This window comes from Carcharodon carcharias, chromosome 30 (genome assembly GCF_017639515.1).
Source record: "Carcharodon carcharias isolate sCarCar2 chromosome 30, sCarCar2.pri, whole genome shotgun sequence".
Taxonomy (NCBI): domain Eukaryota; kingdom Metazoa; phylum Chordata; class Chondrichthyes; order Lamniformes; family Lamnidae; genus Carcharodon; species Carcharodon carcharias.
This window is the reverse complement of record NC_054496.1, coordinates 4727936-4752409: the sequence shown is the minus strand read 5'-3', so window position 1 is coordinate 4752409 and position 24474 is coordinate 4727936. Positions and strand designations below refer to the sequence as shown.

The 24474-nt window shown below is 47.6% G+C and overlaps 3 protein-coding genes across 6 annotated transcripts in view; 1 reads left to right on the top strand and 2 right to left on the bottom strand.

The window, feature by feature from the left end:
* Positions 1-1264: 1264 nt before the first annotated feature.
* LOC121271170 (protein crumbs homolog 3-like) lies at positions 1265-17794 on the top strand. Of its 3 annotated transcripts, XM_041176932.1 has the most exons (5): positions 1267-1441; positions 1937-2152; positions 9217-9629; positions 15186-15235; positions 16140-17794. In XM_041176932.1, exons 3-5 carry the CDS (start codon positions 9563-9565, stop codon positions 16332-16334), a joined length of 312 nt encoding a protein of 103 aa, XP_041032866.1. In that variant the 5' UTR covers positions 1267-1441; positions 1937-2152; positions 9217-9562; the 3' UTR covers positions 16335-17794. The 3 variants fall into 3 exon arrangements, with proteins under 3 accessions (XP_041032868.1, XP_041032867.1, XP_041032866.1); XM_041176934.1 differs by lacking the exon at positions 1937-2152 and having other exon boundaries at positions 1265-1441; XM_041176933.1 differs by lacking the exon at positions 1937-2152 and having other exon boundaries at positions 1265-1468.
* Positions 7490-8988, bottom strand: LOC121271158 (basic salivary proline-rich protein 1-like). Its single transcript, XM_041176917.1, has 2 exons — positions 8347-8988; positions 7490-8242 (listed from the first exon to the last, which is right to left on the bottom strand). The coding sequence occupies exons 1-2, from the start codon at positions 8986-8988 to the stop codon at positions 7490-7492; spliced, it is 1395 nt and encodes a 464-aa protein (XP_041032851.1).
* A 3742-nt stretch (positions 17795-21536) lies between the features above and the next one.
* Positions 21537-24474, bottom strand: part of LOC121271430 (DENN domain-containing protein 1B-like) — a 69405-nt gene continuing 66467 nt past the window's right edge. For both annotated transcript variants that reach the window (XM_041177436.1, XM_041177437.1), the window contains one exon: positions 21537-22686. In XM_041177436.1, coding sequence (XP_041033370.1) covers positions 21571-22686 — 1116 coding nt within the window. In that variant the 3' untranslated portion in view covers positions 21537-21570. The remainder of the gene's footprint in view (positions 22687-24474) is intronic.

Sequence of the window (24474 nt, the reverse complement as noted above, 5' to 3'; positions counted from 1 at the left end):
CATCAGTGGAACTTGTACTCTTTCATTTAAAACGTACATGACATTTTTCCCATCTTACTTGCTGCAACAGAAATCATAAGGATCCTTTCTGAAGGAACCTACAGACTTAACAAAAGGAAGGATTAATATATTGTCTTTACACATCTGTAGCCAGGTTTCATATCCAGCCAGACTGATAGGATATCCTAATATCAAACTGTTCTGATCAAGAGTCATATTGGACTTGAAACGTTAACTCTGCCTCTCCACAGATGAGTTTTTCAGCATTTTCTGTTTTTTATCTCTGAAAGGATACAAGTTGGGGAAACTTTGTTGAGGGAATCTGAATCCAGTTTCCAGTTGGGGAAAATCCACAGGTCAAAGCTGCTGAGTTTTTGTGCCAAAATTCCTTCTTGAGAAGATTAATCGTTCATCACGTGGGGAGACTGTACATGGCCTGTGAAAGGAGACCAGGGGGAAGACCAGAAGAGGGAAAAGACCTTTTCTTTCTGTTTTTGAAGGAGATTTGTGTCACGATTTGATAATTGAAATGATGATTATGTGAACAGTGCAAAGTTGATCCCTCCCTTCAGAAGAATGAGTCATGAGGAAACAAAAATACCTGGGAAAACTCAGCAGGTCTGACAGCATCTGTGGAGAGGGATACAGTTGACGTTTCGAGTCCGTACGACTCTTCATCAGAACGAAGACATACAGAAATGAGATGAAATATAAGCTGGTAGAAGGGTGTGGGACAGGAGAGCTCGATAGAGGGCCAGTGATAGGTGGAGGCCAAGAAGAGACTGCCAAAGATGTCATAGACAAAAGGACAAAGGGGTGTTTTAGATAATATCTAAAGGATGTGCTAATGGGATAATGGGAACATTAAGGGAAGCAAGCTAGTGGCAGATAGCCCTGTGCAGGTGGGGTGGGGGGGTAGGTAGGGGGAAGGGACTGAAATGGGCTAAAAGGTGGAGATAAAACAATAGATTGAAATAAATTTAAAAATAGGAGGGAAAAGAAAAAATATATTGTAAAAAAATGATAAATTATTGGAAAAGGGGGGATCGGAAAGGGGGTGGGGATGGAGGAGAGAGTTCATGATTTGAAATTGTTGAACTCAATATTAAGTCTGGAAGGCTGTAAAGTGCCTGTAAAGAGTCATGAGGAAAGATTGGAGAAACTTTGAAAAGAGGAGCCATGTACAAGGTACTAAATGGCACAAAAAATGATTAAATCCAGCTCCTTGCTTCAAATAAAACGAAACCAGTAAGAGTAGGGGACACAGGTTCAAACAGGGAAATGCTTCACACGAGCAGCGATTAACCACATGAGGAATGAACTTGCAGTTACAGTGACGGAAGCGAAAATCTTGGAATCATTTAGGTCGCTGCGACGGGAGAAGGTCGGACGGAGATGGGCTGAATGGACTTCCTCAGCTGTAGTCATCTGGCCATTTAAGGTGCTGTTGGGATGTAGCATGAGATAAGTGAGTTGGAATGGGTTAAACAACTGGCCCCTGGGTTATTCTCGTGGCAAACCTGTGTTACAGTAACTGGAGCAGTCACACAGCCAGGGGTCAAATCTGTTTTTAAAAAAAATTATAATGTTATTCGACAATCCTGACCCTCAATTTTAAAAAGCACAAACATTTAGTAATGTTTTTATACAGCGTCTTTTAGAGCTTTATAGTTAGCCCTGCATTGGTGTAGAATCTTTAGTTTCGGGACATTCAAAGTGCTTTAAAGCCAATGAAGTAGTTCTGAATGGTCGTCATAAGGGTAAACGCAGGATCTGTTGTATTGTGACTGATTTAAACGTTTACTTTTTGGACTTTGACAAACACCTTCTAGTTTCCAGGGTTTCCGATGGGGTATTTGCTGGGGTTTCGGTGCGGGGGCGGGTCCATTCTCCTTGCTCCGATTAACAAGCTTTTTCTGGGCTCCCGCTTTCTCAGGTTACCCAAGGTTCAGGTGTTGCAATCGGAAATGTTGGCTGGAGGTGGGGCAGGAGCTCCAGAGAGAGAGAGAGAGAGAGGCAAGTAAGAGCTGGAAACTCGGGCGCTCGCCCCGTGCAGCCAGCTATCTAATTCAAATCTTTAATAAAAGTTGGGGTTTAGAAATTTCAGCAGCTTCTGTTGTGAAAAGAAGTTTCCTTTTGCTGATTTCAGTCGGTAAGTTTCATTCGGCGCCTGGATCCGCTCTCGGTGCTTTGGGCTTTTGTGTTAATGGAATTACCTGCGATTCAGGAAACTGGGTGTTAATTGGGTTACACATTCCAATAATCGAAATTTCGAAACCAGAGCGATGACAAAATCTCTTCTTAATATTGGTATTTTTTTCAGGTCGTTGGGTCCTCAGTTCGGTCATTAACCTTCTGGGATTTTCTTTCACACTAAGAGTCGCGGATGGTATCCCTGGGAGTTCTGTAAATGCAGTGAATCCGATTCAAGAGTTCAGATCTATATGTACTGCCCAGAGGAGCTGTCTGTGCGGGGTGGGGGGGGGGGAGGATTGTGTGTGTGTGTGTGTGGGGGAGGATTGTGTGTGTGTGTGTGTGGGGGAGGATTGTGTGTGTGTGTGTGTGTGGGGGAGGATTGTGTGTGTGTGTGTGGGGGGGAGGATTGTGTGTGTGTGTGTGGGGGGGAGGATTGTGTGTGTGTGTGTGTGGGGGGGGTGGGAGGATTGTGTGTGTGTGTGTGTGGGGGGGGTGGGAGGATTGTGTGTGTGTGTGTGTGGGGGGCGATTGTGTGTGTGTGTGTGGGGGGGGGGGGTGGGAGGATTGTGTGTGTGTGTGTGTGTGTGTGTGTGTGGGGGAGGATTGTGTGTGTGTGTGTGTGGGGGAGGATTGTGTGTGTGTGTGTGGGGGGGAGTTGTGTGTGTGTGTGTGTGGGGGAGTTGTGTGTGTGTGTGTGTGGGGGAGTTGTGTGTGTGTGTGTGGGGGGGAGTTGTGTGTGTGTGTGTGGGGGGGAGTTGTGTGTGTGTGTGTGGGGGGGAGTTGTGTGTGTGTGTGTGGGGGGGGCGATTGTGTGTGTGTGTGTGTGTGTGTGTGTGGGGGAGGATTGTGTGTGTGTGTGTGTGTGTGTGTGTGTGAGAGTGAGTGTGTGGGTGGAGGGGGGATTGTGTGTGTGTGGGGGGTGAGGGGGATTGTGTGTGTGTGGGGGGGAGGATTGTGTGTGTGTGTGTGTGTGTGTGTGTGTGTGTGTGAGAGTGAGTGTGTGGGTGGAGGGGGGATTGTGTGTGTGTGTGTGTGTGTGTGTGAGAGTGAGTGTGTGGGTGGAGGGGGGATTGTGTGTGTGTGGGGGGAGGGGGATTGTGTGTGTGTGGGGGGGAGGATTGTGTGTGTGTGTGTGTGTGTGAGAGTGAGTGTGTGGGTGGAGGGGGGATTGTGTGTAGGGGGGAGGATTGTGTGTGTGTGTGTGTGTGTGTGTGTGTGTGTGTGTGTGTGAGAGTGAGTGTGTGGGTGGAGGGGGGATTGTGTGTGTGTGGGGGGTGAGGGGGATTGTGTGTGTGTGTGTGTGTGTGTGTAGGGGAGGGGGATTGTGTGTGTGTGTGTGTGTGTGTGTGTGAGAGTGAGTGTGTGGGTGGAGGGGGGATTGTGTGTAGGGGGGAGGATTGTGTGTGTGTGTGTGTGTGTGTGGGGGGAGGATTGTGTGTGTGTGGGGGGGGAGGATTGTGTGTGTGTGTGTGTGTGTGTGAGAGTGAGTGTGTGGGTGGAGGGGGGATTGTGTGTGTGTGGGGGGGAGGGGGGATTGTGTGTGTGTGGGGGGAGGGGGATTGTGTGTGTGTGGGGGGAGGGGGATTGTGTGTGTTTGGGGGGGAGGATTGTGTGTGTGTGTGTGTGTGTGTGTGTGTGTGTGTGTGTGTGAGAGTGAGTGTGTGGGTGGAGGGGGGATTGTGTGTAGGGGAGGGGGATTGTGTGTGTGTGTGTGTGTGAGAGTGAGTGTGTGGGTGGAGGGGGGATTGTGTGTGTGTGGGGGGGAGGGGGATTGTGTGTGTGTGTGTGTGTGTGTGTGTGTGTGTGTGAGAGTGAGTGTGTGGGTGGAGGGGGGATTGTGTGTGTGTGGGGGGGAGGGGGATTGTGTGTGTGTGGGTGTGTGTGTGTGTGGGGGGAGGGGGATTGTGTGTGTGTAGGGGGGAGGATTGTGTGTGTGTGTGTGTGTGTGTGTGTGTGTGTGTGAGAGTGAGTGTGTGTGTGTGTGTGTGTGTGAGAGTGAGTGTGTGTGTGGGGGGGAGGGGGATTGTGTGTGTGGGGGGGAGGGGGATTGTGTGTGTGTGGGGGGAGGGGGATTGTGTGTGTGTGGGGGGAGGGGGATTGTGTGTGTGTTGGGGGAGGGGGATTGTGTGTGTGTGGGGGGGAGGATTGTGTGTGTGTGTGTGTGTGTGTGTGTGTGTGTGTGTGAGAGTGAGTGTGTGGGTGGAGGGGGGATTGTGTGTGTGTGGGGGGAGGGGGATTGTGTGTGTGTGGGGGGAGGGGGATTGTGTGTGTTTGGGGGGGGAGGATTGTGTGTGTGTGTGTGTGTGTGAGAGTGAGTGTGTGGGTGGAGGGGGGATTGTGTGTAGGGGAGGGGGATTGTGTGTGTGTGTGTGTGTGTGTGTGTGTGAGAGTGAGTGTGTGGGTGGAGGGGGGATTGTGTGTAGGGGAGGGGGATTGTGTGTGTGTGTGTGTGTGAGAGTGAGTGTGTGGGTGGAGGGGGGATTGTGTGTGTGTGGGTGGAGGGGGGATTGTGTGTGTGTGGGGGGAGGGGGATTGTGTGTGTGTGGGGGGGAGGGGGATTGTGTGTGTGTGTGTGTGTGTGTGTGTGTGTGTGTGTGTGTGAGAGTGAGTGTGTGGGTGGAGGGGGGATTGTGTGTGTGTGTGTGTGTGTGTGTGTGAGAGTGAGTGTGTGGGTGGAGGGGGGATTGTGTGTGTGTGGGGGGGAGGGGGATTGTGTGTGTGTGGGGGGAGGGGGATTGTGTGTGTGTGGGTGGAGGGGGGATTGTGTGTAGGGGAGGGGGATTGTGTGTGTGTGTGTGTGTGTGTGGGGGGAGGGGGATTGTGTGTGTGTGGGTGGAGGGGGGATTGTGTGTAGGGGAGGGGGATTGTGTGTGTGTGTGTGTGTGTGTGTGTGTGTGTGTGAGAGTGAGTGTGTGGGTGGAGGGGGGATTGTGTGTGTGTGGGGGGGAGGGGGATTGTGTGTAGGGGAGGGGGATTGTGTGTGTGTGTGTGTGTGTGTGTGGGGGGAGGGGCGATTGTGTGTGTGTGGGGGGAGGGGGGATTGTGTGTAGGGGAGGGGGATTGTGTGTGTGTGTGTGTGTGTGGGGGGGGAGGGGGATTGTGTGTGTGTGGGGGGAGGGGGATTGTGTGTGTGTAGGGGGGAGGATTGTGTGTGTGTGTGTGTGTGTGTGAGAGTGAGTGTGTGGGTGGAGGGGGGATTGTGTGTAGGGGAGGGGGATTGTGTGTGTGTGGGGGGTGAGGGGGATTGTGTGTGTGTGGGGGGGAGGATTGTGTGTGTGTGTGTGTGTGTGTGTGTGTGTGTGTGTGTGTGTGAGAGTGAGTGTGTGGGGGGGGAGGATTGTGTGTGTGAGAGTGAGTGTGTGGGGTGAGGGGGATTGTGTGTGTGTGTGGGGGGAGGGGGATTGTGTGTGTGTAGGGGGGAGGATTGTGTGTGTGTGTGTGTGTGTGAGAGTGAGTGTGTGGGTGGAGGGGGGATTGTGTGTAGGGGAGGGGGATTGTGTGTGTGTGTGTGTGTGTGTGTGAGAGTGAGTGTGTGGGTGGAGGGGGGATTGTGTGTGTGTGGGGGGGAGGGGGATTGTGTGTGTGTGGGGGGGAGGATTGTGTGTGTGTGTGTGTGAGAGTGAGTGTGTGGGTGGAGGGGGGATTGTGTGTAGGGGAGGGGGATTGTGTGTGTGTGTGTGTGTGTGTGTGTGTGTGTGTGTGAGGGAGTCACACGGACTCAAAGCATTAACTGCTTCTCTCTCCACGCAAGTTCTGTCGAAGGATCATGAGGACTCGAAACGTTAACTCTTTTCTTCTCCACCGATGCTGCCAGACCTGCTGAGTTTTTCCAGGTAATTCTGTTTTTGTTTTGTTCTCTCTCCACAGATGCTGCCAGACCTGCTGAGTTTCTCCACTTCCTGTTTTAATTTTAGGTTTCCAGCATCCGCAGTGTTTTGATTTTATTATTATGAAGATAGGGTTCTGTGTTTCTGTGAGCATGTGGGGATAGTGTATGTGTGTCTCTGGGAATGATGCGTGGCTGTGGGAATGGTGTCCACATGGTCACAACTCCAGGGACCCAGGTTCGATCCTGACCCCAGTGTCTGTCTGTGTGTGGTTTGCAGGTTTGTACCTTCTCCCCATTTCCGTGTTGGTTTCCTCCCACCATCCAAAGACCTGCTGGTCAGGCGGAACGGCTATGGTAAATTGTCCTCCAGTGTGGGCATATGTACCCTGTGAGGGACTGGTGTCCGGTCCTGGGTGTGCCCTGCCTAGTGCCCATTCCCTATCGGGATAGGCTGCGACTCCCTATGGCCCTGAATTGGATGAAGCAGTTCTGGAAAAGTCAGTGAGTGAGCCTATAGGTAGGTGTCTGTGTGGGGATTGTGTGCACGTGCATGTGTGTGTGTGCGTGTGTGTGTGCGCGCGCGCGCGTGTGTGTGTTTGGTGGTGTGTGGGGGTTGGCAGAGTGTGACCCCCGACGAAGATGTGGCGTTGAGAATGGATGCTGTTCTCTGGTATCTCCTTCATGACCTGAAACACTGAGTTTGGCAGTGAAACCTCAGAGTTAAACCACCTAACAATGGCTCACTTGAATAAAATCAACAAATGCTGGAAATATTCAGCAGCTTATGAAGGGTCATCTTGACCGGAAAGGTTAACTCTCCACAGATGCTGCCAAGACCCTTTCGAGCACTTCCAGCATGTTTCTGTTTTTGCTGCAGATTTCCATCATCTGCGATATTTTACTTTTGTGTGAGTGTTGGAATGGTTCATAGGAGCCTGCTCTGCTTTACCAGCTCCTCATAGCTCTCCTGCTTTAACTATTCACACATTCTCCAAGTCTCTGGATGTATTTTATTTTCTTCACCCCCCACAAAATCCCACAGCACTATTTTGAAGAACAGGAGAGTTCGGTTTGTTGTCACACCCAATATTTCATCACTAACATCACTAAAAACAGGTTGGATGGTCTTTGCTGTTTGTGGGATCTTGCTGTACACAAATTGGCTGTCACACTTCCTACGTTAGAACAGAAACTACACTTGGCAGCCAATGAAATACTTTTCCCAAGGTTTTTTGGGGCTGTTTTCTCTCGCTACAGATGCATTTTCCATTTTTTGTTTCAGATTTCCAGTACTTGGTTTCAATGTTGTGCTTCTCACCACAGAGATGCCCTGAGAATAAATGAGTCACTCAGTCAGGCATGGGCTGTATTAACACATTTTAATTACTACTTGGACATTCACAGAGACACACTGGAGAATGTTTTACCTCATGTTCTTTTTTTCATTTTAAAGAAACCTGTCTGTTATTTTAGTTTTGCTGTGGATTGGCGAACTACTTGAGTGGGCCCCTGGGCCTTGGTGCTTGAGCGGGCCCCTGGGCCTTGGTGCTTGAGCGGGCCCCTGGGCCTTGGTGCTTGAGCGGGCCCCTGGGCCTTGGTGCTTGAGTGGGCCCCTGGGCCTTGGTGTTTGAGCGGGCCCCTGGGCCTTGGTGCTTGAGCGGGCCCCTGGGCCTTGGTGCTTGAGCGGGCCCCTGGGCCTTGGTGCTTGAGCGGGCCCCTGGGCCTTGGTGCTTGAGCGGGCCCCTGGGCCTTGGTGCTTGAGCGGGCCCCTGGGCCTTGGTGCTTGAGCGGGCCCCTGGGCCTTGGTGCTTGAGCGGGCCCCTGGGCCTTGGTGCTTGAGCGGGCCCCTGGGCCTTGGTGCTTGAGCGGGCCCCTGGGCCTTGGCGCTTGAGCGGGTCCCTGGGCCTTGGCGCTTGAGCGGGTCCCTGGGCCTTGGCGCTTGAGCGGGTCCCTGGGCCTTGGCGTTTGAGCGGGTCCCTGGGCCTTGGCGTTTGAGCGGGTCCCTGGGCCTTGGCGTTTGAGCGGGTCCCTGGGCCTTGGCGTTTGAGCGGGCCCCTGGGCCTTGGCGTTTGAGCGGGCCCCTGGGCCTAGGCGTTTGAGCGGGTCCCTGGGCCTTGGCGTTTGAGCGGGCCCCTGGGCCTTGGCGTTTGAGCGGGCCCCTGGGCCTTGGCGTTTGAGCGGGCCCCTGGGCCTTGGCGTTTGAGCGGGCCCCTGGGCCTAGGCGTTTGAGCGGGTCCCTGGGCCTTGGCGTTTGAGCGGGCCCCTGGGCCTTGGCGTTTGAGCGGGCCCCTGGGCCTTGGCGTTTGAGCGGGCCCCTGGGCCTTGGCGTTTGAGCGGGCCCCTGGGCCTTGGCGTTTGAGCGGGTCCCTGGGCCTTGGCGTTTGAGCGGGCCCCTGGGCCTTGGCGTTTGAGCGGGTCCCTGGGCCTTGGCGCTTGAGCGGGTCCCTGGGCCTTGGCGCTTGAGCGGGCCCCTGGGCCTTGGCGTTTGAGCGGGTCCCTGGGCCTTGGCGTTTGAGCGGGCCCCTGGACCTTGGCGTTTGAGCGGGCCCCTGGGCCTTGGCGTTTGAGCGGGTCCCTGGGCCTTGGCGTTTGAGCGGGCCCCTGGGCCTTGGCGTTTGAGCGGGCCCCTGGGCCTTGGCGTTTGAGCGGGCCCCTGGGCCTTGGCGTTTGAGCGGGTCACTGGGCCTTGGCGTTTGAGCGGGCCCCTGGGCCTTGGCGTTTGAGCGGGTCCCTGGGCCTTGGCGCTTGAGCGGGTCCCTGGGCCTTGGCGTTTGAGCGGGCCCCTGGGCCTTGGCGTTTGAGCGGGCCCCTGGGCCTTGGCGTTTGAGCGGGTCCCTGGGCCTTGGCGTTTGAGCGGGTCCCTGGGCCTTGGCGTTTGAGCGGGTCCCTGGGCCTTGGCGTTTGAGCGGGTCCCTCGGCCTTGGCTGCCTTGTGGAATTTTGAGTCACTTGTCCTTCCAACATCGTCTGTGAACATCGACAAGTTATTTAACCATGACGGGGACATCACCACTGGGTCCAATCCTGCCCTCTCCACGTGTCTCCTTTCCCACAGAGTCACTGCAGTTTAGTTGGAAACACTGTCTCTGATTCCCTCCCATCTCCCCCTTTTCCCCTGAGTAATAGATGATCATAATGCCACAGTCATTAAGCATTTTATAACATTAAATATAATTTAATCTTTTCTTTTAGAGCTTTTTGGTGCCAAGAGGAAGCTAAAATCTGCGGAGATGAATTCTGTATGACTTGGGATTAGCTTTTAAAATATAAGATATACCCAGTGTATATCACAGTGACAATTAAAGGAATTCCCCCTACAGTGCGCCTGCCTGGGGATCCCCATCAGTTCTGGTCAAGGCTGTACCAGAATTGTGCTCCAATGCTGATCTTCTGGAAGTTTCTAAGTGAGAGGTTTTGAAGTGTGTGATCTGTCTCGAACACCTTTTGGACTTGTTGGGATCTTCAATGCTCAGAACTATTTAACCCAAGTTTCTCAAGGGTCAGAGAAGCGTGAGTCTCAGTGCCTGTTGATGCAGCGATGGAGAGGCTACAGTATCTTCCAGCCGTCTCTCTGCTGGCTGGCGCCAGGAGCTCCACTCAAGTTGGTGAGTTAATTATTTTTCACAACTTTGAGGGGTGTTGGAGTGGAGACAGTTTTTGCAGTGTCTGACCTGGCTTCATTTTGAAAGGGAAAGCAGATTTTGGGATGGGGTAAGTTGGTTATTTGAGGCTTGTTGTGGGGTGAGCAGAGTATGCTTTGAAGGAACAGGTAACTCTGGACCTGTGGTTCCCAACTCTCTCCACCCCTGGTGGTTTTCCTCAGCTCATGTCTGTGTCTGTTGTAGACTCATTGGGAGAGACTGATCACTCTGATTAGACAATAACTCCATCATTGTAACACGCGGGATGGTAGAAGAGGAATTGGATGGGCCTTGACCTTCTGCAGCAATTCCTAAATTCCTATATAATCCCACTGATGGTTCAAACTTAGGAAAAGGTTTTGCTGAAAAAAGACAATTTGTCGAAACTTTTTATCTTGCACTCATCAGGATAATCACAAGAATAACATTGTCAGGGGAAATAACAACTTTATACCGTATGAGAACCGGTCATGTGTATGAGTGCAGTCAGCACTGTCTTCTCGTACAGGATAAAGTTGTTGCTTCCCTTGACATTTGCTATTCTTGTGATTGTCCTGATGAGTGCAAGACAAAAACTTCGACAAAATGTCAAGTTAAGTTGTCTTTGACCAAGACCTGACTGGTGGGTGCAGGGTGTTGTGTTCCTGTAGCCCCAAGCTTTGAGGACGAGGTTAGGGAGGTTGGCATTTAGAAGGCTCTTGGTGGTGGACTATCTGCCGTTAGGCTCTGCATTGATAATCTGGTGCAGTGTTGAGGCACCAATGGAGATATAGGCCTTTCACATCAGAAGGAAGTCAGTGTGATTTGTTCTGTTGCAGGATCAGTTTAAATGACGTTTTATAAGAAAAGTTAAGGATGGGAAGAGACTATTTGGCCAATCAAAGCTCACCATTCTAGTAGCCCCATTCTCCTATTAAAGCCTCTCTCTCTATTTGGCACAACCTTCAGTTGAGGAGTTGGTGGGACTGAAAAGATGTTCTTCAAGCCCTAATTTAAATCAGATTCTCAGACAGCTTTCTGTGTGCCGCCCCGCCCATTCCCTCTGACTCAGCTGGTAGAACTGGCTTCCACTGATGTGCTCAGCCACTCAAGGCAGGAAGGGCCCTTGTTCTCTCCATGGTCAGTGCTGTGTTACCCGCCCGGCTGCCTGGTCAGTGCCGTGTTACCCGCCTGGCACCCAGCTACCCGCTGGTTCTGTAATCAGCCTCTGAAGCAAAAGGGAAAACAAGTAGCCAAGCTTTTTGTCCTGATCCCTCTCCCGGCCTTTGCTGGTAAGTAGGAATCTGTGACCTAGATGTCAGTGTTTGATAATCAGCTGACACTCGGCCTAAAGCTCACATAGAAAAATTATTGGAGATGGACAGTGAATGCAGCACTTCTGCTGTGAATCAACATTTTCAGGGTAAGAAGGGAGAAAGCCACAGGCAAGGGTTCAGGAAGTATTCTAATGTATTCATACAATTTACAAGCAGGTGGCAGCTCTTTATCTGGCTTCACATGACCTATATAAACAGCCCAGCTGGGTATCATCTGGTACTTTGAACTCAAATGTTTTCACTCTGAGCTTCTGAGATTGCTGCAATGTTTTATAGTTTAACAATTTCAAGCAACATTTCCTGAAACTGTACAAACTGAGGGCAGCCCATGCTGCTTTGACTAAACAGTTCCAGGTTGCTGAACATCAAACCTGGCTCTGTGTCTACCCACCAGGAACTCTTGAGACGGATTTCTCTGGTCAATCCTGGCTGTATCTCTACCCCGCCAGTGACACAGGCTGATTTCTCACAAAACAAAAACAGAATTACCTGGAAAAACTCAGCAGGTCTGGCAGCATCAGCGGAGAAGAAAAAGAGTTGATGTTTCGAGTCCTCATGACCCTTCGACAGAACCTCCCTTAGTGGAAAATAGTCTATCTTCCTGTCATAGTCGAGATTGACACTGCCCTCTCCAGCTAGACCTCAGGGGAGTGATCAGGGTGGAGGAATCCTCACCATGTATTCCCCATCTTCTGTGTCTGTTGTTTTCCCCTTCTGAGTTTGCTGTTAAATCAGGTTCTTATCTGTTTAAAGGAGGTCATACCATTTCTGTGTGACTTGGGCTGCAATCTCAATCTTATGATAGGATCCATGTAACGAGAGCATATCTCAGTGATTGTGCAGATTTTATCTGAATTGTCCTAACAGTCAGTGCTTCTGATCGCTCACTGAGAACATGTACCAGAGCTGTAGAGATCAGTAGTTTCCAAGTTCAACCTTTACATCAACAAAATAACATTTAATTTCTGAGAGAACGAGTGCAGCTTGTTTTAAAAGTCCTGGAACTTGCTCTCTAGCAGCATTGTGGGAGCACCTTCACCACACAGACTGCAGTAGCTCAGGGTCCAGCATGTCCTGAGTGTATAAAACACGCTTCAGGAGCAGACATTCCCTTTTTAAGCTGGTCATCTGCACAAATTTTGGTCTTTTGTAATAACTTATCAATTGATGGAATCCTCAGTACCTTTATAATTACTGTCACCACATCAGTAATTAGGATGTATCGCAATTTATGAACACTCTCTCTCACACACACTATCCTACTGAAGTCACTGCGTAGCAATCGATGTCAGGCGTTGGAGTTGTGCAGAGTTCCACCAATGCCCCAGTGTTAAATCCCTTTTGAAGAGAGATTGTTGTTTTCAGTTATCTCCAGCTCACTCTGATCATTGCAGCAATGTTGAGGGGACTCATCAGAGTAGATGCTGAGAGGATGTTTCTCCTCGTGCGTTAACCTAGAACCAGGGGGCACAGTTTAAAAATAAAGGGCCACCTGTTTAAGACCAAGAATTCCTTCTGAGGGTCATTAGTCTTTGGAATTCTCTTCCCCAGACAGCAGCGGAGGCTCGGTCGTTGAATAGATTCAAGGCCGAGTTAGACAGGGTTTTGTTCTACAAGAGAGTCGTGGGATATGGGGGAACAGGCAGGAAAGTGAAGGACACAGTCAGATCAGCCATGCTCTTGTTGAATGCTGGAGCAGGCTTGGTGGGCCGAATGGCCTGGTTCTGCTCCCATTTCTTACAATCTTAGGGGCTGACATTGAAATTTTGGGTTATTATTGAAGCTCCGCTCCTGTCCCAGGACAGGCTCACTCTCCAGTTTTACCCTGGAATTTGTGAAATGTGTCATTATAGAATCAGGCTATTCAACCCATCGAGTCTATTCTCCCCACACTCTTTAACATTCTTCATTTTCAAGCAACAATCTAACCTCCCCTTTAAAATTTTTTTTGTAAATTTCTTAAATATGTGCTCCCTGTAATCTTCATTAACCCTTGTTCCATATTAATTTCATTTCTACCATTAAGTCCTGTATACACCCATACGAAAGCCTCTCCCAGTGAAGGTGGTAAGATTCTACTCCAGTTCCTGTTTCTCATCTTTCCCAGTCTGACACTAATACAAAAGGTTTGTCTTTCTTTTCTCAACTGTCTCCATGATCTTTGTGTTACTGTTTGCATTTGTAAGGAGTAACTCGTTCTGTAATGACCCTGATGTGCTCATCTCCATCTCCAGCTCTGCAATTCCTTTCTTACCTCATTGCATTGCATTCTGGTGACTGCATCCACCCAAGCCAGCTCCAAGTTTAAATGTATATTACTCTGCAAAATAAAAATGCAAGAAATAGGCACAATGATAAACCATACACCCCTTGGCCCTGTTCTGCCATTCAAGAAGATCTTGGCTGATCTTCTATTTCAACTCCACTTTTTTGCACTATCCCCATCTTCCTTAATTCCCTTAGCGTCCAAAAACCTGTCAATCTATATCTTGAATATCTTCAGCAACTGAGCATCCACAACCCTCAGGGTAGAGAATTCCAAAGATTCACAACCCACTGAGTGAAGGATCTCCCCTCATCTCAGTCCTAAGTGGCTGACACCTTGGATAACACCTCCTAGTTCTCTCCAGCCAGAAGAAACATCCTGAATAAATAATATTTTTTTCAAATAATATTTATTCCACTGGGAGAAGTTAATTTAGATGAATTGATATTTAAAGTGGGCTAGAAACTAACTGAGAGAGTTTGTCTTTATGATGATTATTGGTTAATCATTACCAAGTGGATCTGTGAACAGGAAATGGGAGTGAATTAATGCTTGTTCTCTGTATGGTGCCTTGTGAAACATGAAGACAGGGAAAAAAACAACCTCCGAGAGTGAGGTTGGTTTTGTGCAATGACGGAGAGGATTGTTCATTAACATGGTTCAGGACTATTTGTTCAGTACAATGTCAACTAGACCTGGGTATTGGGGGATGGGATAAGATGCAACCACCTGTGCAGGGTTGGAAAGGGAAATCAGGGCAATTCAGGAAATTAGAGGTGGAGAGATTTTCAGAACCCATGCCCAGGGGGGAGAAAAATAACTGTCCCGGGGGAATTGTCCTCGCTATTCTCTTCCCGTCTCCTGCCCCCACCCCAACTTTGTCCAAACCTTCCTCCGTGGTTGAATGCATGAAGCAGACCAGATTGATATGTTCAATGCTTACAACGGATCTTTAATTTCTGTCTGTGATGGTGGTGAGTGAATTTGTGAATGTTCACGTAACTGTGAGCTGCATGATTCTGGAATGATCTTCAAGGTGCTCTTGTTGCTACAGTAACAGCTTTTAGCTCTAATCAGTGTTTTGCACCAGGCTCACAGCCAGTGAGGCAGTTGGCAACTTTAGTTTTGTCATCAGTACTGGCTTTACAAGTCTTACTTTGTAGTTTTTCCCTCCCTTCCATTTTATAGATGTTGTGCACCAGCCTGAGGGAGCAGATAGGAACTTCAGTGCAGTCTGAAGGAACAGAGTGTCTTTACGTGACAACTTTTGAGTTTTTGGGATTGTCTTTGTTTCTATGCCAGAATTTGACAGAAGATCCAAAGACTTGATCTCAAATTTTTTAAAAAAGTGACTGTGTCACAGGTAAAGTGGATTGCAAGAGAGAGCTATGCTTAAGAAAACTTCTCCAAAGATTCCCCCTCTTCCATCTTGAATGCCTTGTGCTTTTTTTTATTGTGGTCGGGTAGACGTTGTCTATTGGTGCTTTACTCAAGCATGTTAATGCCAGCAACATAATTAACCTTGCAACTGAATCTCATCTTGTGGCCCATCTCTGAGATTCACAATTCCAGCTGTGAGGCTGAATCAAAATCAGGACTGGGAGCTCGAATTTCCTCTTCTGACAGGGGAAGAGGAGTTGAAAGCTTAGGCCAATTGTTAAATTCTGGTGTCAGCATCTTGACATAGACCTAGGGGTCCCCTGGCCTGTGAGGCTGAATCATGCTTAGCATGAAATGTTCTTTTTAAAGTAGAGTCCCCTCTATAGGAAACGGATATTAATTGTCTTTACTTTCTGGAATAACTTGTTCATTTGACATCAGTGACATTTCAAGTTTCAGATGGTTTTCACTGGACCAGGAAGTGTTCTCATTGACCATTGGCTCATTTTATTTTATACTCTTTGGAAATAAAATTCCTTTGATTTTTCACCATTGTAGATAACACCACAAGCCCAAATTCCACAGAGGCACCTGGATCAGACGTACCAGTAAGTGACACCTTCCTTTCTTTTAACTGTGCTATGCTGATTGAGTTGTGTATCAGGGCTTGTTACAGGTTGGTGTCTCTGGCCTTCAGCTTTGGTGCATGGGATGAGACTGGGATGGGCAGAGTTGCTTTGTGCTGCCCTTTGTTTATAGAGTCCTGTTTGGTTGTGCTCTCTGACAGTAAAGGGGTAGTCGGAGGGGGGAACATTTGCATCGCCCCAGAAAAAACATGGGGTGAAATTTCTTTCCCTGCTTGTAGCTTCTGTTTAATAGCTAATTAAATGGTGAGAATCATTTGGTTTATTGGAAAGTATGGGGTTGTGGTGGGATGTAACATCCTTGGACCTTCCATCCTGAGAGCTCCCATTTCTCTGACTTTCTGTTGCACTTTTTGTTTCGAGATATCTTGTCTCTTTCTGAGCAATGCAGTTGGCTCCCATTGAACCCGTAAGAAGCTGCACTAAGTAGTTTTACGCTGAAATATTCAATACGGAATAGTGAGCTCTGTCTTGAGCCTGTGCCGAACTCAAGGCTATTTACCAGGCTACTTCCATAGGCCAGGGTCAAGCCTGATTCCATTGGCAACGTAGCTTTGGGAATCTTGTTTCCAGGAATAGGGTGGGGTGGAATGAGCCACATTTCTTCTCCTTTGGTGTTCAGTGACAGCTACGCAGTGGCACAGCCACAAAATACCCCGTGATTGAATTGACTGCTCTGGACTCGGATCCGAAGCATGGGTATTGGGAGTAGATTTTTGGAGGGTTAACTTTGCCTGAACTCCAGTGGGGATTGAGCACCTTCAGGAGCTGGAAAGGGATATTGGAAATGTTAGTAATATGGGCTTGCTGAAGCCTGGATAGGGATAATGCAAGTTATTGACCTGCAGGTTGATTCTTATTTGAACAGATTGCTGCCATTGTGGCTCCCTGTGTGATCGGTGGTGTGCTGCTCATCGTCATCATCCTCGCCGTGGTCTTCATAAAGCTGAAGGGAAAGCGGAGAGATGAGGGGACATATAACCCTAGCCAGCAGGAGCAGATTGGGGCACGCACACAAGTCAGCCATGGCCTGAAGCTGCCCCCGGAGGAGAGGCTCATCTAATGGTCTTGCACTGTCTTAGCCGCCGCAATGGAATGATAACTAGAGAAAGATGCTTTGTAGAGTGCTGTTAATTAGCAGTGATTCTATGACCTTTACCCTTTTAAAATTGATTTTATTTTTGTTGGGTTAAAGATGAAGGATATTCAGTAGTCACTTGTAGATTACGAGACACAGTATCTCCCTTTTTATTTAATGTTCTCAGGTTTGTACCGCATCACTATTCGAAGGATCCAGTTACATTACACTGCTGCTCTCTGGGTCAAATGGAAACTCTTAGACATGGCAAGCCAAAATTGGCCCCAAGTGCCAAGCAACAATCCTACCTGTATTGAACTGTTGAGGGTCCAGCTGCCCTGTGTCAGCTGCTGGAAGTGGGGTACCCGACCCTGCTGAATAAAGACATTCAGGCCAGTGTGCCCTAGAGGTTTCCCATCTGAGATTATTCTTTTAAGAAGAAACAAAGAAGCAAGGAGCTGACCTGCATTGTAACTGGGACCATTGTAGCATACACTGTCCTTCTAAATCAGAAATAGAACCAAAATGAAGACCCAGCACCGCTCGCAATTAAATCTACAATGCAGCAAAATGAAAGTTAGTGCTCAGCAATCAGCAGTAACCACTCCGCAATCTCACTGTTTTTCCTGTTATCCCACTTTTTATCTCCCCCCCCTCCCTGTATTTAACTAAGCAGGCAATCTTCTGAACCTGTGGATCGTCAGTGGATTAACAAATGTAGTTACAGTACAAATTTCAGTCATGCAGGTGACATCATGAGGAACTTCAGTTGCCTTCAGTGTGTTATGTAATTTAAAAGAATATTTAAATTAATTTTTGAGATTGTGTTTTAAAGAACCCCTGTTTAACTCTAGTTGCATCAATAGGTCAGTAACCTTCAAGATGTTGAGCTTTGGGATATCAGGACTTTCCCATTGTATGGGCTGGCTTCATGTTACTCTGACCTGTGGCACAGTCTCAATTTGAGACTCATGACAGACTCTGTGGTTGTTTAGCCGAGCGGATCTTCTATGGTCGAGCTTGTTGGATGCTGAAAGATTTGATGTTTTATTGTCAGGCTGAGTGAGAACGAAATAAGGATGCAGAATTTGGAAAGAGATTTGTATGAGATGTGCTCAGAGTAAAAGATAATTAATGTCTTCTTGATGGTTTCTTGGGAAATTTGAAGCAAATATGTTATTTTTTCTGTGGCTGATCTTGATGTAACTGTCTTGCACTAGATATAAAAAAATTACATAAAACTATCAAATCTTCCTGGATCACGGTAAGTAAGAGGTTCTGTTGTTCAAGGCCAGGAGCCTTATATAATGCAAAATAGAATGTAAATATGTTTCTCTTCAAGGCTACATTGTCAAATTGCTGTTGAGTAAACACTGGTTAAGTTTATATCAAGGTCAAGAGATTGCTGCTGTTAAATAAACACTGGGTGAATTTATACAGATCAAGTAAGAGAATGCAGACATTCTTGCACTGGAATTGTGTGTTCCTGGAGAGTTCCTTTCTTGTTATACCTTTAAGTACAGGAAGTGCATACACAATATTTTTGTTATAAGTATTACAGTTGCAACAATTTCTATCTAGCAAAGAGCACTTCCCATATTCTTGTCTCACTTTCTTTTTGCCATTGTTAAGTTCTTGTGACCAAATTTATAATTGAAACAACATATGTAAACTTGTCATACTGTAATTTACCTTCTCACCATGGGGAGGCTGCAATGTCCCTCCCACCTTCTTGGCCTGTACATAAGTGAAACTAAATTAATTTTAGTTTTGTTGTTTAATATTATACTTCCAATGTTTAATATATTTTTAAGTTTAACATGGGCACTGAATTAGGATTAAGGACCCTGCTCTAGTTTCCCATGGTACTCTACATCTATGTGTATGTAACATCACAGGAAGTCAACAAGTTTCTTAGACTGTAAAACAGAATCTGTAGATTCTGATAGAAAATCCCAGTGCTTTTCCAAACCCCTGTAACCAGCTGGACCAGTGTTTATCTTCCATTATTGTAATGGTCAGCCAGAAACAGCTGTGGTGGCTGATATCTGAAATTATGTACTAGGTTTTGGGAAAATTCCCAAACACTAACATACAATCCAAGGAGAAATATTCCCAAATGCCAGCATGCAATCCCAGGAGAAATATTCAGTTTGAATTTAAACATGGTGAAGAGATGAAGGAATTTTATCCTTGAAATCTGTGGTGAACTTGGCAGTGTGTAGGAACAGAAAAGGCCATTTGCTTGTTGAGGGGTTTCTGCCATTTTCACTAACCACTCTTTTTGATCCCAATACCACATCCTCTCCAGTGTCTATTTTCCATGGAATGAGATTCTCAAATGACCTTTAATGCAAATCCTCTTTTTTATTCTGAGAAGGGAATTTTTGATTAATTGCGTTAATTCAGTCAGTTCACAAGGTATTTGTGGTTTATCTGCATTAGTATATCACACCTGACAGTATTTAGATGGCCTGGAGAATACTGTATATGACAGATCTGCCATTTTAATACTCCTTTTCACACTGTTTCAAAACAGAGGCTTCGGTCACTGCTGAATCTGGAAGAAATATCCTATCTGGTCTTTGGAGTATTATATATTGTGAGGATGCTGGGCTCCGTCCTTCTTGGTTCAACCCCAATCTGCACTGGACAATTTGCCTCAGTGCCCATGGGGATGGGGATGGGGGGGGGGGAGGGGGGGTGCAGACTGGAGACAGTTGCAGAAATCATCTTGGGCTGACAAGTGGCAAGTAACATTCACGCCACACAAGTGCCAGGCAATCACCATCTCCACCAAGACAGAATCTTAACCATCGACCCTTGACATTCAATAGCCTTAGCATCACTGAATCCCCCACTATAAACATCCTGGGAGGTTATCATTGACCAGAAACTGAACTGGACTAGCCATATAAATACTGTGGCAACAAGAGCAGACAAGAGGCTGGGAATCGTGCAGCGAGTAACTCACCTCCTGACTCCCCAAACCCTGTCCACCATCTGTAAGGTACAAGTCAGGCATGTGACGGAACACTCCTTGCTTACCTGGATGAGTGCAGCTCCCACAACACTCAAGATGTTTGACACCATCCAGTACAAAGCAGCCCATTTGATTGGCACCACATCCACAAACATTCACTCTCTCCACCACCGACACACAGTGGCAGCAGTGTGTACCATCTACAAGATACACTGCAGGAATTCACCAAGGCTCCTTAGACAGCACCTTCCAAACCCACGACCACTACCATCTAGAAGGACAAGGACAGCAGATAGCTGGAAACACCACCACCTGGAAGTTCCCCTCCAAGCCAGTCACCATCCTGACTTGGAAATATATCACTGTTCCTTCACTGGGTCAAAATCCTGGAACTCTCCCTAACAGCACGGTGGGTGTACCTACACCACAGGGATTGCAGTGGTTCAAGAAGGCAGCTCACCACCACCTTCAATGGCAATTAGGGATGGGCAATAAATGCTTGCCTAGACAGGAACACCCACACATTGTAAATGAATTTAAAAAGATAAGATGGTTTAGATCATTTGACGCTAATGCAATACTGATGGTGGTGCTGACTTTCAGATGAGACATTCAGTTGAGGCCCTGCCTGTTGGATGTGAAAGATTCCATGGTGCTACTTTAAAGAGCAGCAGACTTACCCCTGTGTCCTGGCAAATATTTATCCCTCAATCAACATTGCTAAAACAAATATCCATTATTTCCCTTTGCTGTTTATGGGATCTTGCTGTGTGCTAATTGGCTGCTGTGTTTCATACATTATGACAGTGACTACATTGGTTGTAAAGTGACTTGGGACATCATGTGATTGCAAAAGGTGCTGCAAATCTTTCCTCCCTTTAGCTGAACATTTCCTGTTAAATTGCTGTAAATTGTCCATCATCATTATTGGAACAACATCACTCTCATCTGGCCAAAGGCTGGTACTGCAGCATACACACATCTGACATTCCCATTGAGGATTAATCATATAGCACACAGAGAGGCCATTCGGCCCATTCCAAGAGCTGCCTCTTGGAAAGAGCTATCCAATGAATCCCATTTCCCTGTTCTCTGTCCACGGGCCTGCCATTTGATCCCTTCAAGTATTTATGCAATTTTTTTTTGGAAAGTTACTATTGAATTTGATCCACTCCTTTTCAAGCCGTTCACAACAACCTGCTGTGTAAAAAAAACTTCATCTCCCCTCTCGTTCTTTTGCCAATTACCTAAAATCTCACTCTGCTCATTACTGATCAATGCTAATTGTTTTCCCTTATTTAATCTTACAAACCTGTTCATGATTTTGACCATCCTTACCAAATCTCCCTCAACCTTCTCTGCTGAAATGAGAACAATCCCAACTTCCCCAGTCTCTCCAGATGCCTGACGTCCCTCTTCCATGATCCCATTCCAATAAATCTGCTCTGTACCCTCCTTGACATCCTAAAGTGTGGTGCCCAGAGTTGAACACTCTATTGTACTGAGGCCTAACCAGTATTTTAGAAAGGTTTAGAAAGGAAATAACTTCCTTGCTTCTGTACGATACCCCTATATTAATAAAGCCAAAGATCCTATTTGCTTTTTAAACAGCTTTCTCAACTTGAGGATGTAAATGCACAAATCTTTGAAAGTAATAGGATAAGTCTGTTCTCCCACCCTTTAAAAATGTACCATTAAGTTCATTTGCCTCTCTCTCATTCCTCCTACCAAAATGAATTGCTTCACACAAGTAAAAATATATTACTTGGACGCTGGCAAAGCTGATTGTGTGAGGACCCTGTCTACAGCCATGCTGGCTCCATCTGTCACATGTCACTCCTTTAAATTTAGAAAATTCTGAACTATAGTGGCCTAATCTGTAAGCATCAATCCCTCCTGCACCCCCACCCCCACCCCACAAATGCTGCTAATTGCTTCAGCTGAAATTCAGGTCCAGGAAGCCATTTTTAAAAAATTACTGAGTGGGAGATGTTAATGGGCAAATCAAAAGCCTCCTCTTTAAGACTATAGCTCATATCTTTTAGAGGCTTCAGCTCAGTTTCTCTGTATATTTAAAAAAAAAAATTAACGGTGACTGATGCCTGGAAAAACCCGTGAGGCTCAGTAACCTCTATTATGGATATGCATGGCCACAAAGCAAAGATCTTATACCGACTTTTCAACATTCAGTTAGGAAGGCCAACTATTGAAAAACATATTTATAAGTCCAGACATTTGCTAGGATTCAAATCTCTTTTTCAGCTCTGAAACCTTTCTAGGGGGTGTAATGTCTGGGTCTTTGCCAGAATGTGTTGCTGATTCAGGTTTCTGTTCCTCACTGTCCGGAGTTGTTGCTTCTCTGGCTGACCTGTTAGAAGGGGTGATGATGGGCTCAGAGAGAGCCTTTCCTGCATTGTGTTCCTCTTTCTGATCGGTTTTGCTACACCTACCCAGGGACCCACCTGCTGAGGGGGATAACTGGCAGACTTTTCCTTTTACAGCCTTTTGTTCCTCTGATCGAGCCTTGAAATAGGAGAGTGCAGACTGCACACTCGGAGCTGTCTCCTCATGAGTGGCAGTGTCTGCAGGAGCAGGTGAAGAGTCTTCTGTACTCGAAACATGCTCCTTAGATCCCATTTCCTGACCACTGGAACTTTCCCCCTTTATTTCACCGCTATTTAATCCTTTGCCTTCAGGACCCTGGGCTGTCAGCTTTGATCTCAGCTCTACTGCTGATGTTTTAGGAGCTGTTGGTGGAGGAGATTTTTCAGTGTTACTGCTCTGGTCAGGTTTACTCTCTGCGCATGTTACTGCACTCCTGGCAAGATCCACTGCTTCGTCTGGTCCTTTGTGATGCTTGGATTCATCTTTAGAAGCTTTCAGCTCATCGATCTCCACAGTCTTGGTTAGGACTTCATCTCTTGTCTTGCTCACCTCCAGTTGAGAATCTCCGTTTTCAGCCAATATTCCATTGGGCTGGGCCAGTAAAGATCCTTTATCCCAGTGAATCCCTGTACACTTTTCATTGGATTTGCCAGTTGGGGAAATAACTGAAGCTTCTTCCATCGATCCAAGCTCCTTTTTATTGCTGTCGTTTGGAGTGTTGTGTTTCAGTGTCTCTGCCTCGGAAGCTGTTATGTTTTCTTCATGACTGCTGCTGGAGAGACTGCCGGAGTCTCCAAGGTCCGGCTGGCTGTTGTACACTGAGGATAGGCCTGAAGATTCATCCAAGGAGGCCGAGAGGGACTTCACACACTCTGCAGAGCCATCAAAGCCCCACATCCTGGGTCTGACTGGTTCAGACTCCCTCCTGATCTTGCTCAGATTCTCCTCGCTGGGGTTGATGTCTTTGATCTGCAAGTATGAGAATGATAAATTAACAGTTTTATCAATCCGATAATCTGAATGTTTAGATGGGGAATGCCAACCTTGGGTAGGTTGAGATACTTTGGCTCCAAGTTTCAGTATTAGGCTTTTTCTGGTCAGATACAGTGCCTGCTGCATTTTACCACAAAGAAAAACCAATCCAGAACGAGAAGTTCATTCAGACAGATCTCTCTCATCATGAAGCATTTAACACACTGACTTTATCTTGATGTGCAGTGACTGTGGTTGAATAAGGAAATGCCTTTCAGTACACAGCAATGAAATAAACACGAGATATACACAAGGATGCTGGTGCAGTAATTGCTACTGGACTAGTAATCCAGAAAACACAAGTTAAAATCTCACCATGACTTCAAGAACTTGTGTTCATTTTAAAAAGAAATTAAGATATAAAAAGCTTGTGTCAGTATAAGTGAGGTTACAGGTTGTGTTGGAGTACAATTCTGCTGTTGCTAATGACCCACAGCACCTCATGGTGCCCAGTCTTGCATTGCTAGATCTGTTCCAAATCTATCCCATTTAGCACAGTGGTAGTGCCACACAACACGATGGAGGTTATCCTCAATGTGAAGGAGGGACTTCATCTCCACAATGACTGCGCGGTGGTCACTCCTACTGATACTGTCATGGACAAATGCATCTGCAGCATGCAGGTTGGTAAGGGTGAGGTCAAGTATGTTTTTCCCTCTTGTTGGTTCCCTCAACACCAGCCGCAGACCCAGTCTAGCAGATATGTCACATAGGACTAGGCCAGCTCGGTCAGTGGTGGTGCTACTGAGCCACTCCTGGTGATGGACATTGAAGTCCCTCACCCAGGGTACATTCTGTGCCCTTGTCACCCTCAGTGCTTCCTCCAAGTGATGTTCAACATGAAGGAGCACTGATTCATCAGCTGAGGGAGGGCGGTACGTGGTAATCAGCAGGGGGTTTCCTTGCCCATGTTCGACCTGATGCCATGAGACTTCATGAGGTCCGGAGTCGATGTTGAGGACTCCCAGGGCAACTTTCTCCTGACAGTATCCCAATGTGTCACCACCTCTGCTGGGTCTATCCTGCCGGTGGGACAGGACATACCCAGGGATGGTGATGGTGCAGTCTGGGACGTTATCTGTAGGGCGAAGACCTTGATTTTATATCACATCCAAAAGACAGCATCTCTAACAGCGCAGTGCTCCCTCAGTACTGACCCTCCGACAGTGCAGCCCTCCCTCAGAACTGACCCTCCGACAGTGCAGCCCTCCCTCAGAACTGACCCTCCGACAGTGCAGCGCTCCCTCAGAACTGACCCTCCGACAGTGCAGCGCTCCCTCAGAACTGACCCTCCGACAGTGCAGCGCTCCCTCAGAATTGACCCTCTGACAGTGCAGCCCTCCCTCAGTACTGACCCTCTGACAGTGCAGCGCTCCCTCAGTACTGACCCTCTGACAGTGCAGCGCTCCCTCAGTACTGACCCTCTGACAGTGCAGCGCTCCCTCAGTACTGACCCTCTGACAGTGCAGCACTCCCTCAGTACTGACCCTCTGACAGTGTAGCACTCCCTCAGTACTGACCCTCTGACAGTGCAGCACTCCCTAAGTACTGCACTGGAGTGTCAACTTGGATTTACCGCACATGCTTCTGGAGGGAGGCTTGAATGCACAACATTCTTAGAGGCAAATGGTACATTTGAAATACTCCAGGAAACTGTGGACAAGGCCTTTGGAAAATGGTTTCCTGGTTTAGGGAATGATTGGATAAAAACGAGCAGAGCTAGCA

Coding starts and splice junctions, on each gene's coding strand:
- LOC121271158 (XM_041176917.1), bottom strand. CDS start 8,988: ATGTTGGAAGGACAAGTGACTCAAAATTCCACAAGGCAGCCAAGGCCG. Junction 8,243..8,346: donor GGGCCCGCTCAAACGCCAAG/GCCCAGGGGCCC, acceptor TCAAACGCCTAG/GCCCAGGGGCCCGCTCAAAC.
- LOC121271170 (XM_041176934.1), top strand. CDS start 9,563: ATGGAGAGGCTACAGTATCTTCCAGCCGTCTCTCTGCTGGCTGGCGCC. Junction 9,630..15,185: donor CAGGAGCTCCACTCAAGTTG/GTGAGTTAATTA, acceptor TCACCATTGTAG/ATAACACCACAAGCCCAAAT. Junction 15,236..16,139: donor CACCTGGATCAGACGTACCA/GTAAGTGACACC, acceptor TTATTTGAACAG/ATTGCTGCCATTGTGGCTCC.